Source organism: Serinus canaria, chromosome 18 (assembly GCF_022539315.1).
Source record: "Serinus canaria isolate serCan28SL12 chromosome 18, serCan2020, whole genome shotgun sequence".
Classification (NCBI taxonomy): Eukaryota; Metazoa; Chordata; class Aves; order Passeriformes; family Fringillidae; genus Serinus; species Serinus canaria.
The window spans coordinates 4446495-4463172 of NC_066331.1; the positions used below are offsets into that span (position 1 = coordinate 4446495).

General features: G+C 42.9%; 2 protein-coding genes across 4 annotated transcripts in view; one reads left to right on the forward strand and one right to left on the reverse strand.

Moving 5' to 3' along the window:
• PCTP (phosphatidylcholine transfer protein) lies at nucleotides 1-10165 on the reverse strand. Of its 2 annotated transcripts, none has more exons than XM_030232786.2 (6): nucleotides 9866-10165; nucleotides 6983-7100; nucleotides 2906-2985; nucleotides 2403-2574; nucleotides 1686-1753; nucleotides 1-1156 (listed from the first exon to the last, which is right to left on the reverse strand). In XM_030232786.2, the coding sequence occupies exons 1-6, from the start codon at nucleotides 10064-10066 to the stop codon at nucleotides 1091-1093; spliced, it is 705 nt and encodes a 234-aa protein (XP_030088646.2). In that variant the 5' UTR covers nucleotides 10067-10165; the 3' UTR covers nucleotides 1-1090. The 2 variants fall into 2 exon arrangements, with proteins under 2 accessions (XP_030088646.2, XP_030088647.2); XM_030232787.2 differs by having other exon boundaries at nucleotides 6983-7097; nucleotides 9866-10164.
• TMEM100 (transmembrane protein 100) overlaps nucleotides 10089-16678 on the forward strand; it is an 18243-nt gene continuing 11653 nt past the window's right edge. Inside the window, exon 1 of one of the 2 annotated variants that reach the window (XM_030232765.2) lies at nucleotides 10089-10207. The gene's annotated coding sequence lies outside the window, so the exon portion shown is untranslated. The remainder of the gene's footprint in view (nucleotides 10208-16678) is intronic. The other variant, XM_030232767.2, reaches the window with a different exon arrangement.

Here is a 16678-nt window from a genome sequence, read left to right on the forward strand (position 1 = left end):
TACATGGACAAAATAAGGATTTATTGGAAATATTCACACAAGATGTACAGGCATAATTTCAATTGTTTATTTTTTAACAACACAAAGCTGCTCTATGACCAGACTTATTCGGGAACAGGATTAGATTTAGGAAAAATGTTGAATATTTTAAATCCCTGAGAATGATGTCCTCCCATTTTTTTATGCACTCCCTGTCCCTCCTCCCCACCCCCAGCCCCCACCCTCCCCCAATAAAAGGTGCTGGAAATTTAATTTCCTGCTCAGTTAAGCTTTTAGTGTGTCACCATCCACTCTTTACATCAGCATGAAATTTAAAAATGCAAGCAAGCCCAAGTTCCACATCAAGCTCATCCACATTCAGTGGCAAGCACCCATTTTAAAACTGCCTCCAGTTGCAAGTTGGTGTCCAAGCTGTTTTATAGGTAAGACTATTGACTCTGAAGATAAAACTTGTTCCCCTTAAATCAGACATGCAAGAAGTCACCTCCTTTTTCTTCTAGAGACAAATAAAGGTTTTTACATTTCATAGAGAAGTATGGAGCTGTGAATGCAAGGCTTTAGGCTGGATCGTTTTACAGCTGGATTTAAGGGAGCTTAGCATCACAGACCTCCTACTGCACTTTTCTTCTAATTTACCTCATTCCTCAGCATTTTTTAGGTTTAAATCAGGCAGAGAGTTTAGGAATGACAAACTTGGGTAGCAAAAGCAGATCCAGGCATAACACATGCAGATAATCTGCAGTCCAAGTTCAGACATTTCTCTAGTAAGACTGTTGTCTCTTGTGCAAGGATGTAACATATCCATCACAGAACTCCTCTAATTGACACCTGACAACCAGCATAAACATAGCATGGAGAACAAGGCTAAATGTGAGTCTTTCAAAAGCTGCAGCTGATATTGGTGCTACCTTGCCAGTGGCCAGTTCTTCAGTTGGAGATGGAAAAAAAATCTAATAAAACTCAAGGCATAACTCAACTAAAATAATTTTTTTCCAATATTAGAGGTAGATTTTATCCAGTATAATATATAGCATCTGCTCCTGTAAGAGCAGAGATCTAGGAATTAAATGATTAAGATCAATTTTAACACCTATGTGCTCTTAGAATACTTAAGGCAAGCTTTTTGTATATCCTTCAAGAAAGCAGGCACACCACTCTGTAAAGAGAAAGGCAGAAAAGTTATTCTAGCATAATGAAATCAATAAAAACTATAAGCAAGATGAAAATTCCCTTTATATAGATCAAGGATTTCAAACAGATACAGTTCTAAGATCTAATATCCAATTGTCTAAGATACAAGTCTGAGATCTGCATCAAGGAATAGCATCAAGCCATTCCTTGAATACTTTGGGAACAAACTGCATCACTGAAGTTTGCTGGTCTTGAGGCTATTCATATATTCTCTGAAACACAGATTATTTGGGGTTTGCTGCAGAAATTTACCTGCCTGGTTAAAAAACCAAAGGAATTTGACAGGAATTAAAATAAGTAAATTAATTAAGACCATTGTCATGAGAGCATACAATAGTGAGACAGAAAATATGGGACTGTGTAAAATCTAGGAACGCCGATATATCTTCAGAAAAAAATAATTCTGCCCAAAATGCAGAAGATGGGTATGACTGCAGTGAATTTATTGCTTGAAACAGATTAGCCAAAGATCATTATCTGTATCCTTTCCTTACCTTGGCAGCCCAGTTGACCAGCCAGGTTGGAATCATGCCACCAGGATTATCAAAATAGTACATATAGACTAGAGAGGAGAGAGAAGTTACCAGATACCTGAGACTCAGCTCTAACACACTGTGACAGAAACTGTCAGTGTGCATCACTGAAGCACCAACTACAACAGTTCTACTCTAAATTCTGCACAAAAAATTCAGCTTGTCCTGAAGTGAAATGTGAAGTAAATACAGGCATTCCCTGTTAACTTCTGGGAAGCTGACAGAGCCACAACAGGCATTTAGATTACTGTAAACCATTTTTGGCACCCTGTCTTATTTTATAAGACTGTCTTTAAAAGACTAATTTCAGAGAGAAGTCAAGCTCTAGGCTAATCTTTAATCTATATCTCTGTCAAACACAATACTTAAATCATTGCTGAGTTAAGAAAATTGCAGCAGAGTCTCCCCAGCTCAACTGTCTGGAAGGAAAAGAAGTAGAGACTGGGGGTGGGATGGGAGGGCAGAAGGAGGTGGTCAGTAGACTATTCTTAACTACCCAGCCCAAATGCTACATAAAAAGATTCTTCACAGTAGTGCACTGCACTGGACATTTCCAAAGGTTTTATTCATTTTAAAGCAACCCTTGTCTTAAAATTTCCAGTCCCCCTCTTTGTGTGGTTTGCTAATATATACACTCCCTGCCTACACGACTTGTCATACGTTTTCTTGACCTCTTACCTTTACATCCAGCCTTGCCATCACTTTCAATTACCAGGCTTTGTTTATAGCTCTTAACTCTGATAACACCAGGCTTCTCAGGGCACTGAGGAACAGCCACACTTTTTGCTAACACAACCCAGATCTTCCTCCCATGCACATCCATCTCCCGGTACTCCCGGATATAGACATACTGCACTGCAAGTTGAGGAGCCATGTCAAAACAATCTCAGCTTGAGGCATGAGGAGCTGACAAGTGAATTCCATCACAAACAGCCCCTCCTTCAAGTTATTTCTTGTGTCCCTACAGGATTCAATCCTGCAAAGCAGTAATTCAGCTATGGGAGCTCTAGCTCTGTGGGAAGAGGCACCCACACTCCTTTTCATGCCATATATATTCATGTAGCACGAGGACTGCAAGATCTTAGATCAGTGCAGCAGAGTGATGGAATCAGTTCATTGTTGGGATTCCTGGATGACAAAGTGGCAAAAACTGTAGAAGGAACAAAAACTTGAAAGGATACATCTCTGTTTGAGAGAGGAAAAGGGTACTTCACTTCCCAGTAGATTACTTTTTCACCATCATATGTTTCCTCATAGAGTTCTACGGTTGAAAGAAGAAGACTGTTAGGTATTTTTAACTTCTACTGCAACAGAAATATAGATGGTATCAAGAACTGCTCAGATTTCTGACATGAACACATTTTACATGCAACCCTGATGTCAAAATTGATAGGTATGTAGAATTTTAGCAGTAACAGACATTAAGAAGTCCTGTACCAGAACTTGTTTTTCTTTGGCTATTGGATTAATTGGTGGGAAAAAAAACCCAAAAAAAAAATCCAAAAAACCCCAGAACATAAAATGAGAACAATTCTGAGGGCAACAGAGTCAAATTCCTTTTCCAACAGTTTGCTCATTCAAAGCCTTTCCATCTCAAAGCTAATTCCTCACCTGTGCATGTTCTGCACAAGTCTAAGTCATGAGTACAATGTGCTTATAAGTTATACTGAATTAACATGGAACCAGGATGAGTGCAGCTTTCTAACACCTAAAGACATCTTCATGAAGGATAAATGAATTTTGGAAAAGCTGTCAGGAATTTCACAGCAGTATATACATGCAACAGCAAACCAGAATCTTGAGCAGTTTATGAGCCTTCATTACACCACCTTCAGTCTGCCTGGAAACTCCAATCAGAAGGCAGCAGAATCTAAGAATAGTGCCTAAAACATGGCAGTGACTCAGTCGGAGAGTAGTCTGGCATGAAGGAGAAAAATTAGTTCTAATCAAATCACATAATCGAGTTTGAAAACCTATCTACCGTACAGCTTCCTTCCCTGAGGCAGCAACTGCCACTAAAAGGGCAATGGACCTGACGAGTCCTGGGGCTGAGCCAGGGTGAACTGCTGGCTCAGGGTCTGGAGTAAAGAAGAGTGTGATCCAGAAAGGTGCTTCACCTTAACAGTCACAGTGTTTCTTTCTTTACAGCAGACTTGTGCCTGAGATGCTCTATATCCTCCAGAGCCAGGCTTTTGAAAGTGAGGCCAGAATAAACTGATAATCTCATTGACAAGGCAAGAACAGTGTCCCAGATGGGAGATTCTTTCCCTATATAATATATTCCAAACCAGGTTTCTGTTGGCATGCCCTGCAGTTCAGCTGTCACCCATGGAAACAGCTTCTCCTCTTCTCCAGCTGCAGCAATACTGGATGCACCTGGTGTTGTAATAACCCACAATATTTATGTTTTCCACCAGAGGTCACTGGAGCATTGGATTATTCACTTAGCTTTTACTCCTAACCACAGAGATTTCCTTTTACAAAGGCACCATGACACTGTTTTAAAGACCCCAATACAACTGTTATTAGCTACCTCACTTACCTGTGTATTTTTGCAAACACAGGAAAAAATACACAATACACATCCCACCTGTGTTCACTTCAAACCAGAATACAGTGCATTTTAATAATAATTGATTTCATTTAGCATCACTACAAGAGATCCCAAGTCCATTCTACCCATAATAGGGATAGCAGCACTTACTGCTTCAACATTCAGTTATGTGAAATTGTTGGGAAGTCTGATCTCAATCAGGAAGGTGCTGCAATCAGGACTAGCAAGTTTCAGTATTGCTCAGGCCCAACCATTTTGCATCATGCCACAGAAGCACGTGGTACCTCAGTCACTACTCTACAGTTCAGTCACAACTTCCCTGCTGGACTGGCAGCTGCAGCACAAACCAGGCCTCAGGATGTCCACATGTTGTGGATTTTCAGAAGCATGCAGAAGCAGTTGCCTTTTCAGCTAAAAAGGCGCAGCTACTTCTGCTCTAGGTTTTTATTTCAATGCCAGCCAGCAGTTCAGCAGAAAATTATCCTTTGGGCTGCCACTGGCATGACTGTAAGAGCACCAAGGAATAAAAACAGTAACACCAAGAGCAAGAAGGCTCTCAATGGAAGTTTTCTGGGGTTTCTTCCCAAATGTGAAAGAAAAAAGCCAGGCTGAACTGGGGTTACATTTAAAACATTGGCTAGCACTTTCATCAGGTGGGCTTGTGTCAATTTTTAAGTAGGAAGGAAAACATTAAGTTATATTTATGCCCTCTAAGAGTTAATTTCTGTGAAATGCTGGACCTATAGCACCAGCACAAGTATAAATTAAGAGATGAACAAACCATGGTCAGCAAGGATATAAATGTCAGATCTGCAACATTATCTAGTTTTTAGTTTAAGGGTGTAGCTTCCCCCAGCAGCTTCCTTTCTTTTCTCTATGAAGGAATTTTAAAAAAAAAGTGTTTATTTAAGAAGCATTCATTTCTCCTAAATGCACTTAAAGACTCCTGAAGTAATTCAACAGAATATTTTTACATCCAATACAATAATGCTGAGCTCCACTCTGACTCTTTGTTACATTAATGGCAAATGGTTTGTTGTAGCAGACGCAGGGCCTGCTACGGCTCCGTGGAGGGATGCTTAGAGATAGGTATTTGCTGAGTCATAGGAATTGTACCAGGAGTCCTCACTCTGGTTCTCCTTATCTCTCTGTGACCCCACAGCCTGGTTTCCCTAACCCTTACAATTGGTCAGTTTTCAATCCTCCCTAACCCTATAAAAGAGGCCGTCTGGGCCCATTTTCCCCAGAAGAGCAGCTTCAAGACCCTTTGCGAGACCCTCAGAATGAACCATCGTGGAACGCTCTGAGCCGCCTTCTCCTCTCTCATTTCGTCTGCCTTCCAGGAGCCACGGCCAGCCACAGCCCCTACGAGCAAGCTAAGAGCTGAAATCACAAAAGAGCTGACTTTCACTAAGAGCTGAAATCACTGTCTCGGCTGTGCGGCTGTCTGGCCTAAGGCACCCCAGCCTCCGGAGGGCTGAGGTGTTCGGCCTTGGGCCGCTTGCCTGGGGCGCTTACCCTGCGGGGAACCTGCTCTCCGGCTGAGAAGCTAGCCCCTGTGGCTCCATTCATTTTACAGTTTTTGTTACAAGTAAGCTACTGAGCATTTTGACAATTAACACTTCTTAATGAAGACACTGCTCCTTAAACTTGACCAAGACTGACATGAGTTAAATTTATGGGTCTCTGTATCAATGCAGCCACTGGCATTATCAGCAATCATTCACCATGGAGCTGTCCTAAACCTAATAAGCACAACATTTAACCGGTCTTTGGTTTTTAACACTGCTCTTTGTTCAGCAAAACACTTAGACCACTTCTCAGTTTTACTGGCCTGCTCTGACTTCAAGCACAGGCTTAAAAAGAAAAGGCTCCCCATCTTTAAAATAAATGGATTACTAGATATCTACATCAGCTGAACCCTTACCTTGTTCATGCTGACTTAGGATGTTTTAACACCATGTGGATACCCAGGTTTAATGCCCTTTTTCAAAGACAACATTAAATAACCTTAACTCAATTAGTTATTCCTTTCTCTATAAAAGACATACACTCTCGATACACCCATTCCTGACTGTAAAATGTGCCAAGAACAACCCATGCTTTCAGGAAAAAATATTCCATTGTGCATCAAACTGGTGGAAGCCTGAGGAAAAATTTTCACAATGACATTAGCCTTTGAAATAATCTCCCCAAGGACAAATTTTAAGACTCAGCTGAACAGGGTGCTGGGCCATCTTGTCTTGACTGTGCTCTCACCAAGGAAGTTTGGAGCAGATGATCCCACAAGTCCCTTCCAAGCTGCTATTCCATGATGCACTGCTCCACTGCCACATGCAAAGATGCACAAAAGGTACCACCCCATTTCTCCCCAAGACATGTACTAAAATTTAACCTAAGCATTACAACTAGAAGTAACAAGGTGTTCCAGCATAACCAGTGATGCCAATCATATGCTTTAACCAATGTGGAAAGAATTCATTCCAGAGGAAAGATAAATACTGTTGAGATATCAGAGATTCCCTATCAGTGTTTACATGTGTATTTGCAGAGTGCAACCTTACCCCAAAAGATATTTAAGTCTGACCCAAAGTCTTTGGAGGCAGTAACTTCAAAATACCTTTGAAGAAAGTTTTAAGTTTTACATTGAAAGAACAATCAATGTGGACTCCAGCTTGCTTTTACACTGCCTAGATGAGCTTACCTTTAACATACTGATCCCACTCTTTTCTGAAATCCAAGTCCATGTAGACATCTACACACAATTTTGGGGAAACATCAGCAAGACCACCAAAGATTTTATATTCATAAAGTCCTGACTGCTGTGGAAACAGAATGAAGAGAGGAAAAGTCACACAGGAAAGGGAAGTACTCTGCCATCAGGGAGAACAGCTGAAGGAAGTTAGGTGGGGCACAAATTACAAATATACTCAAGAGCTGTGAAAGCAAGTGCTCAGAAAACAATATAAGATTCAGTCTTTAACCTCTCAACTTTTTGATCTATACATGAAAGTGTAAATCCAGCCAGGCTGACCTGCCCTGCACAATGGCTGTTCCTTCCCTTACACCAGTACCCTTTTACTTCATCAGGAGTTCCAGAGGGAGCATGTTTCTTCACAAACACAATCCCCTTTTCATCTCCAGTGGTCAGTGTGAACTGAATCCTGCCCACAATGAGGTTTACCAGAAGCACTAATTCTTGCAGCAAGTTAGTTATGCTTACACATCAGGCTGGGATACAAGAAGGCTTTACAATATCCACACTTATATACAATGCACTCATATCTGCCTTGAATATTTACCAGCTATTTTCTTTCAGAAAGCTGTATGCACTGAAGGGGTGGAGTGCAGGATATCTCCTGCTTTAATGTTATTTTCAACATATGGTAATTCCATCTGTGCTTATAGAGCAACGTTTGTACCATTGTTAGTACGAGTTCAGAACTACATTAAAACATTGAGAGTTCAGGACTAAATGAAAACAATGAGAGAATTTAATATTTACAGTGCAGAAATCAAATCAAAGGATTCCCAAGGAAAGGAAAAGAAGGATTATACAACATTCTGTTAGTGAACAGATGGATTTTCTTTTCCTCGCCTTCACAAATCAACTCCAGAAGATGAGAATTTCAAGTACCAGAAAATAGTAATGTGGGCAAGAAGCTTAAGCTACTCATCTTCACTGTGGCTTCACTGAAGCACCAATCACTAGGTTCAAACCTGAACTATTTGGCATCTGTGTAACCCCATGCACTCATCATCTTTCTAAGAGGCATCAACATTTTTATTCTCACGAGAAAAACGGCGATTTACAGTAAGAAAGTTAAAGAAAGAGTGAAATGTTTCTGTTTTTCTGAGGCATGGCATCAGGAGAGTCAATCAGCTTGGCTGGAATGCAGCACTGAGCAGGAAGGCCCAGATCTATTTGTGCAGCCTGCAGAGAAGGTGGAAAGACAAAGCAAAAAAGAGAAGACAACAGGAAGAATAATTGCTGCTTTCAGCTTCTTGGACTACTGCTGCTGCAGGGGAGCTACAGTTCAGTAAGTACTAAAAGCTAATTTTTCCACTAACAACTTTAAACAAAGACCCTACTTGTAGACTTCATCTTCTCTTGCAGCAATCTGAAGCAACTGAAAGACAAAACAGGAGATTTATTTCCCAGAAGAGTCACAAGATTGGACTTGAAAAGGTCCCTTGCATCCTACATAGTCTGTCCATCCAGCCCAAACTAGGGGCATTGTACACTACATTAAAATTGACAGATACCTGTAAATGGGGTTTTTTAGTTTCAAATAGTCATTTTAGCTCTACAGTCCTTCTGTATAAAAGCACAAGAGGATGAGGAGGAGAAGCCTGAGAAACTTTCCATCTCACCAGCTGCATTCCTACAATAGCAGCACAGCCACTGCAGTAAGCCAGGGCTTCCCTGGTTCCATGTGCCTGGCTAAATCCAGCCTCCAGCTTCCCAAAGTTCCTCTGCATTTACAGTTCTGGGTTGAGCTCTGATCCTAAAGCCTCTACTTCATCCACTCCAGCAGGAACACCCCCAGCACCCTGAACTCCAGCAACTCACTAATTCTTGCATGGATACCTGGCAGGCACCCCAGCCTCGCCTGCGCTGTGAGCACCTACTGAGAAGCTCATCTTGCCATTACATCCACCCTGTAAACAGGGACTAAAGAAAATTCCAAGGTCTGTGAAGTGATGGTTTTTTTAAAGAGGCTTTCCCCACCCCATTGTGACTTTAGCACAGCCCTGTATGCTTGCTGGTTTTTTCTAACATTACCATGTCTGAAATGATTTCCCAGAATACAAATACAAAATTGTCATGCAAAATACAGCATGAAGTCCAGAAGGAGCTGAGAGGAAACTATGACCACTCAGTTAAAAAACCAAGATATTTATATATAGATTTATATATAGATTTAGAAGCCAGTATTGAATAATAAGTCTCTGTCAGAATGGAAACACTGTCAATCACAAGTCAGTTCCTAAACTACGGAAGTTCTTTAAAAATGTTAGTCACCCCAAAAGAGAAGAATTTCATTCCAACCCTTTCTGAACTACCTCCTGATTGTAGAGGGCGAAGGGTGGAAAGTGTGCAGGGAGTTCTGAGAGAGGCAGGAAGGGGGGAGGGCTCCAGGAGAGAGGATGCTCTACACGGGCGGGGTTCGGGATGTTTAGGGACACGCTTCCCTGACCACAAACCCCCTCCGAGGGGGCTCAGGAGAGTGGCACATCGAACACCCGGGAATTCCGCATCCAGCTGCTCACAAGCTCGGCTCACTGCGGCCCAGCAGCTTTCCCATCAGCACTTAATGGCATTACCAGGAAAGCTGCTTTCTGCCAGCCTGGAGAAACCGAGCCCAGGCCTGTAGGGGAACCCGCGGCTGCGAGCAGGGTGGGGCGGGCCCCGCATCCCCGTCACCACCGCCCCCATCCCTGCCACCCACCGCCCCCCGTCCCGGTCACCCACCGCTCCCCGCATCCCCGTCACCACCGCCCCCATCCCTGCCACCCCACGGCCCCCCGTCCCCACCACCACCGCCCCTCGGCCGCTCCGGGCCGGCAGCCGGAGCCCGCCCACCTGGTGGTACAGCCGGTAGATCCGCACGCCCATGGTCTCCACCAGGAGCTGCCAGGGCCCCGCCGCGGCCGGCGCCGGCTGGTCCAGCTCCCGGCAGGCGGCCCCAAACTGCTCCTCCGAGAAGCCCCGCGACAGCGACTCCTCCGCCTCCGGCGGCGCCGCCGTCCCCACCGCTCCCTCCAGCTCCGGCAGCCCCGCCATCCCCGGTGGCGGCCGGGCAGGCCCAAGTGCCGGCCGGGCACTGCCCCCGTCCGGCCCGGCCCGCCCCGCTCCGCCCCGGGGCCGGGCCCGCCGGGCCCGCGGGGCCGGGGGAGCGGGCTCGGGGGTCACGGCAGGTGCTCGGTACGTTCTTCCCCTGCAGGTGCGCTCCGTGCGCGCTCGGGCTAGGCGCGGTCTCGGTGGTGGTGCCTTAGAGTGTGTGTGACATTAGCTTGGTGCCAGAGCGGTGTCCATGAGTGTGCTGCTCAGGGCCTTTGGGGTGTTCCCCAAGAACGCAGATTGAACACTATGGGCACGTGTATTTTTGTACGTCTTCGCATTTTGATAGGCAGTTTTCCTTATGGACTGTACATACGAGAGAATTATATAAAGAACCCAAGACTGCTGTACAGCTGCTTGGCAGGTGCGTGTGGCCCTGGCCCACACCACGGAGACCCAGCCAGCCTGGCCGAGAGGAGGGGAGCAGGCTCTGGCCCATGGCATACTGGGCTGCACTGGGGTGTACAGGATGGAAGGGGACAGAAAACTTTCACTGGGATGAGCTCCCGGGCAGGAGGAATCCCTTGGCAGGGACACATTTTGTATCTTGCTCAGGTTCTGCAGTGACACCACCTATCACACTCAGACAAGCATTAAAGCCTTCAAAATGTGACTATGGCAGGTTATCTCCCAGGAGTTGTAAATTTGTTTTCTTTACAGCTTTATTCTTCTAATTCCTGTGAGATTTTCCTGCTGAACACTGTCTTCAGAATAAAACAAGCAGCTCTGAGCAGTGGGACATCATCAAACCTACTGACTGGCAACACCACTCAATGTATTTGGTGGTAACCTCTGTGCAAGGCTGGAATAATGTAGTGTTTCTAGCTTTCCTGCCAAGTGGCTGAGCTCTTTGACAAAGAGTTTACTTATGTCAGCTGTCCTTTCCAGTTCCAGTCAATTGGTTTGCAAGCAGAGCATGAGGATTTCTGGCTGACTGGTTTGGACATACAGGCTGACCCTCATCCTTGCACAGTCCAGAAAACTTTTGGAGAGTGCATTTTGGCAGAAGGCAAGATTGCATCTCACAAACTTCCTCCCAGTATGTAAATTTGATGCCAGAACTTGACCTTACCATCCTCATAAAATAATGTCAATAATGATAATAAATATCTGCTCATATCTTACCTGCTCTCACCTCCCCACTGAGACTGCTTGGCAAATATTTCAGGTTTTTTAATTTTTTTAGTAATCTTATGTATTTATTATTATTATTATTATTATTATTATTATTATTATTATTATTATTATTATTATTATTATTATTATTATTATTATTATTATTGTATAAATATTTTGGCTTATTTTTGTTCTTTCTTTAAACATTAATTAAAATGGCATGCTCTCATTGAGCCCAGTTTGTTCTCCAAATATCAAGGGAATACATTTCTTATGGCTGATCCTTTATGAGTAATTTCTTGGCTAAGTTGTCTTGGGTGAAGCTGTGCTGCCCACCCAGCTGAAGAGCTGGTCTTTCAAATGGAATTTGAGGCAATGGCCAGGAGGTGAGATTAACTTAGTTTTTCTTGCAGAAATATTTCTTTACTTTTGCAAAGCTTTTATCAGATTGCTGTCTCACTTCTAAGTCCTATTCTTTCTCTGAAGCAGGGCTCAGTGAAAATGAAAGAGCTTGTGGCTCTTGTTTGCACAGAGGTGACTTTGACCCAGTAAAAAAGAGGAGTTGTGGGTCAAGAACTGATCTTTGACATGCAGCAAGGGCACATGCCTGTGAGATTACCTGATCTCCTTGTTTGTGCAAAAGGACTGAATAATAGGCTCCATGTTGCCTATTATTTTAGAGTCAATGTTTTGCATTATATGGTTGTCTACATGGCATCAGTAAGTTGGCTTCAGCTGTCTGACCACTCCCTGTTTCCCCAGCACTTTCATGGAAAAAGAGATTTATCTCACAAGGCCACTCTAGGGACCAAAGCTTTCAAAAAAGGAATTAGGCATTACTATGTGACCTTTTTTTCTTGGTAAATAAGGAGGGGTGATTACTAAGAAAGCACAAGCTGTTCTGAGAGTTTATTTTCTGTTTTCATGTATGTTTATGTACTTGTATTTCCATGTATTGCCCTTAGCTTAGGGATACAAGCTGAAGTTTGAACCCAGGTCCTTTAGAATCTTCACTGCTGGGTAGTGGCTGTAGGCTGGCATGAGCTCAGGACTGATTTTCTACTGCTCTGCCCCAACACTGTGGGACAGCAACTGTGCTGGGCCAGCTGGGTGTGGGAACATGAACCCAAAGGCAGCCTGGATACAGCAAAGCCCAGTCCCACGCATGGATTAGGGACCCAAATACCATTCAAGTGAAAATAGAGGGTTACTATTCTGGGGCAATGAGGGGGAGTTTCAAAAGGGCCCATAACTTGATCTACATACTTGGTGGATCTCAGGCTTCAGGTTAGTTACCCTATAGTGTAGTAGTTAGCATACCTGGTTTTCAGCCAGGCTTTCTGGTATGGGAAGGTTTAGCTTTTATCCCTGGTGGTGTTTAAGAACAGGTTGGACTGGGCTTTTAGTACCTGCTCTAGTAGAAGTTGTCCCTGCCCATGGCAAAGGGTTGGAATAAGATGGGATGATCTTAAGGATCCTTCCAATCCAAACCATTCTGTGATTGTATGATTCTCTTTAGCTGCTGCTGCTCTGAGTGGGAAATATACCTCAAGGCAACTTGCTGATTTGGGCATTAATGTACTGCTAACACCTAACCTTTCCATTACTGAAATCAGTACTGGGTAATCCAATGAATTCTGTGGCATGGAACAAAACCAGGAAACTGGACAACTCCTACCTCAGAAAATCATATTAACCAGAACTGAAACCAGCAATGAATACTACACTGATGTTGTCAGGCCCCAGGTGATTTTCAGTGTTTATTTTGAATATGGACATCCATATGTAGGGGAATGTTCCCAGCTATATTGTGTTTTCCTCTATCTGTCTCTGTGTGGCACTGGTGCACTTTGAAAAATTCTTGAAGATGAACTAAAGATGTGGGATTTTGATGAATTCATCTGCTGTGCAGATGTTTATATACTACTGTAATCCCAAAAACTTTGCAAAACTGAATAGTCCTGCCCTACCATTTATACAATTTGTACATTTGCATTTCTAGTATACACAGCCAAAGCAATTATAAGCTTCTGCTGTTGCTTTTTTGGCTGCATCATGTAAAAGCCTCTCTCACAAATTGTTTCATGACTTTTACAGTTTGCAAAAAGACAATTCTTCATCCAAAAAACTGAGAAGTAACAACAGCATCTCCCATCACAGCCATGCATGTGTAAGGCAGTCTATATTCTCCTCTCCTGTATGAGTCAGAGGGAAATCTGTTTTTTCAACATTTTTAGAGTGTACAGAAAATATAGCCTGTCTGCTACATCAAAACGTTTATATATTTTATATATTATATATAAGTTTATTTATTATATGTTTTTATTCCTAAATATTTAGGCAGGGAGGGTGATTTTTACAAAGAAATAGCACAAAACATGCACTGCTTGAAATGTCATAAGTGGCTATTAAATACTGGTTTATAATGGCCTTCTTCATAGAGTTGAATTTAACCCCAAACTCTGACTGTTTCTGTATGGAGTATCTAGTTTCAACAGAGTTCCACCCAAATAGAAGAGGATTCAGAGGGTAACTGGAGTTCTGCAGTTTTTCTGCCTTCTGATACTAAGTATTTTTTACCTTTGGTAGGTAGTTTATTGTGCTGGACTCCTGGTGTCAGAACCCATCTCTTTCATTTGGCCATGTTTGTTTTTGATTTCCATCTTTCAGCCACAGTTTCTCTGGAAAGTAACACACTCCCAGTGCAAATAAAGGGAGATAAAGAGGTGCAACCTATTTACCTGGCCCTGAGAAAAGAGGGGTAATTTTAAACTTCATTGTAGGAAGGAAAGGATTTCACCATTACCTCCATGACCTAAAATGACTCATTCAAAAGATAAGACAGCCTGTTCAGATCTTCACTTGGTTTGGTAGTTAGCACTACCACACCCTCTACTTTCTTAACTTGTTTACATGGATGTAGAAATATTTCCAAACATTTCCTTTAGCAGGGGATGCTAAAGCAGATGATATATATAAAAAGCTCTCTTTTGTGGGAACCGTAAGAACTGGTCTTATTGCAATGATTCTTTTTTTTTTCTTTTTTAACTACCCTTTAGGTCAGGGTAACTTGGACTAGTCACTTTTTCAGCTTTTTGTCTGCATTTCCCTTCATGTCTTTGAGCCCTGTAAATTCTTTGCGTGACTCAGTGCAGGTGGAAAACCAAGAAAAGAGATCATTCCTATTTTGAACTTAAATCTCAGCTGAATCTGCTGCATGCTGCTGCAATAGTCTCTACTAAAAATCCTGCTTATGGTGAAATTACAGTGCCTGGAGTTTGCTTCCATGCTTCCCCCAACTTGGCCAGGAAGCTGCCACGGTGGCCAAAGGTTCTGTAACCAACTTATGCAAGGTTGAGGAATTGGCTTCTGGTGGTGTGATGCATCCCTCTGCTAATTAAAAGCACATGTCCACACAAGGACTGCAGCTCTTCAAATGGGAACTTCATGTAATTATGAAAGCAGTAGGAGATAAGAATAATTGTTTTCAGTTCCAGATATCCTGTCTTCTTCAGCACTGCAGGAAGATTAAGTGAAAGTCAATCACGGCAATAACAAAGTTCACATGCACAGCAGGATAACTGATGTTGACCAAAGCACTAGTAAGATCTAATAGAGTTCAAAGAAAATTCCTTTCCATATTCCCAGCCACCAAAGAGGTTTCTCACAGTCGTTATAAGCACATCCATTTCATGAGCCTCAGTAACCACAGAGTGGCTGGGTCGCACAGCTATTAACTAACTGGGGGGCAAACTGTGTCCATGAGAGAGGAGCTACAGCATTTTATGGGAAATTATTTGCTTCTCTGGCTTAATTGGCTTTGGGCTCCTTTTGGACTCCATTCCTCATCACAAAACACATACATTGCATGGCATGGCAAGGACAATTTATAATATATTGAACATATTGAAAGGGCACTTTCTGAAAGTTTCACAAAATGCAGTAAACTGATGTGTCCGTGTGTGGGCTTAGGGATAAAATAAAAGGAAAATTCAGTGGCAGGTTAGGGAAAAGGTAAGAAAAACTAAGTGAATAAGGAGCCCACAATGGTTGTACTTTGCCAGATTAGTGAGTCACTGTTTGCTGTGCTGTTAAGGCCCAGGAGACTGTTAGAAACTCAAAGGAGGCCATGAAGTAGTGCAAGTGTGTTTCAGTCGGCGGAGCAACAGCATTGCTCAATTTAGGAGCCAAACTGCTCTCTCAGTAGGCGCCCTGAGTTCCAGAATCACACACACTTCTTGCTTATCAGCCCAGCTTTGGGGCTGCACTTCCCTCTAAGCAGCTGTGTTTAGGCCCCTGGGAGGAGATTTTGTCATTTAGGGCAGGTCCTAAAGAGGAGCTATGTATCACTGAAGCCTGGCAGTCCAAAAGTGTGAACCTGTAACCCCTCGCTGCAGCTGTTGCTCAGCCCTGAAGTTTCCTCAGCTGTTTGCACTGAATTTCTACAGGTGCAGAATGTGCTGCTCCGGGTGTGTCTGCTGCTTCTTTCCTTACATCCTTGGAGAGCCGTGCTTAGAACACAGCAGGACCTTAAAAGGCAGAGGTGGTCAGTCATCCCTGTTTTAAAACACCAGAGGGCTGGTGCCCAAGCTGTTCTAAACCCTTCAGTGCCTGAGTGCTACAAACCCATCCTTCCAGGGGAGAGAGAGCACACTGATATCTCAGCACTAGAGGGGACCTCATTCCCATCACTTTTTATTGCAGCTTTTATGCTTCACAGCAAGAAATAAGAATTGCATGAGGTCTAGCAGAGTGTGTGACTTTTATTAGTTAGGGCATTTATTTGTACAGTCTAAGCCCAGCTTTGGTGCTTGTTTATGTGCATTAGAATAGCTCCTAAAAAAATCAGTTTCGTGAGATATCTTATGTAAAACTAACAGTATTTTATGTAATACTTTCAGTAATGAAGTTGGCATGAAGATATAGGAATGTACTAGTGGAGCTGTGGATGGTGTAAGCCTGAGAGGGAGGTTCTCTGTCAACATAGGAGGACCAAGTACTAGACTGGAAGGACTAGAGAGGAACTGATGTAACAGGAATGGGGTGAAATTTAGGTCATGCACACATGTGCAAACAGCAAGAATTTCTGATATAAAGTGAAAAATGAAACTGATACTGGAGAAAAAAAACAGACATCCCGAACAAGCAGAAGAAAATTATGAAATGATGATATTTCTAGTAGGCCAGGAAAATACTTGCACTTCCATGGAAGAAGTTGGTAAGATATCTGAAAAAAAAAATTGAAAACAAGCCTGAGAGAGTTTAATTTCTCTCTCTTTAGGTATTAGAGGGCTAATTGCCAAAAGAGAGAGTAGCTCCAACAGGAGGACTGGGAAACCTGCTTGTTCTTGAGGTGGAACTTGTCAAGTCTAATAAAGATATTACAGACATGGCTGCCTGCATTGGGAAGGACCAGACAATGGTCCAGGAGATCCTGCC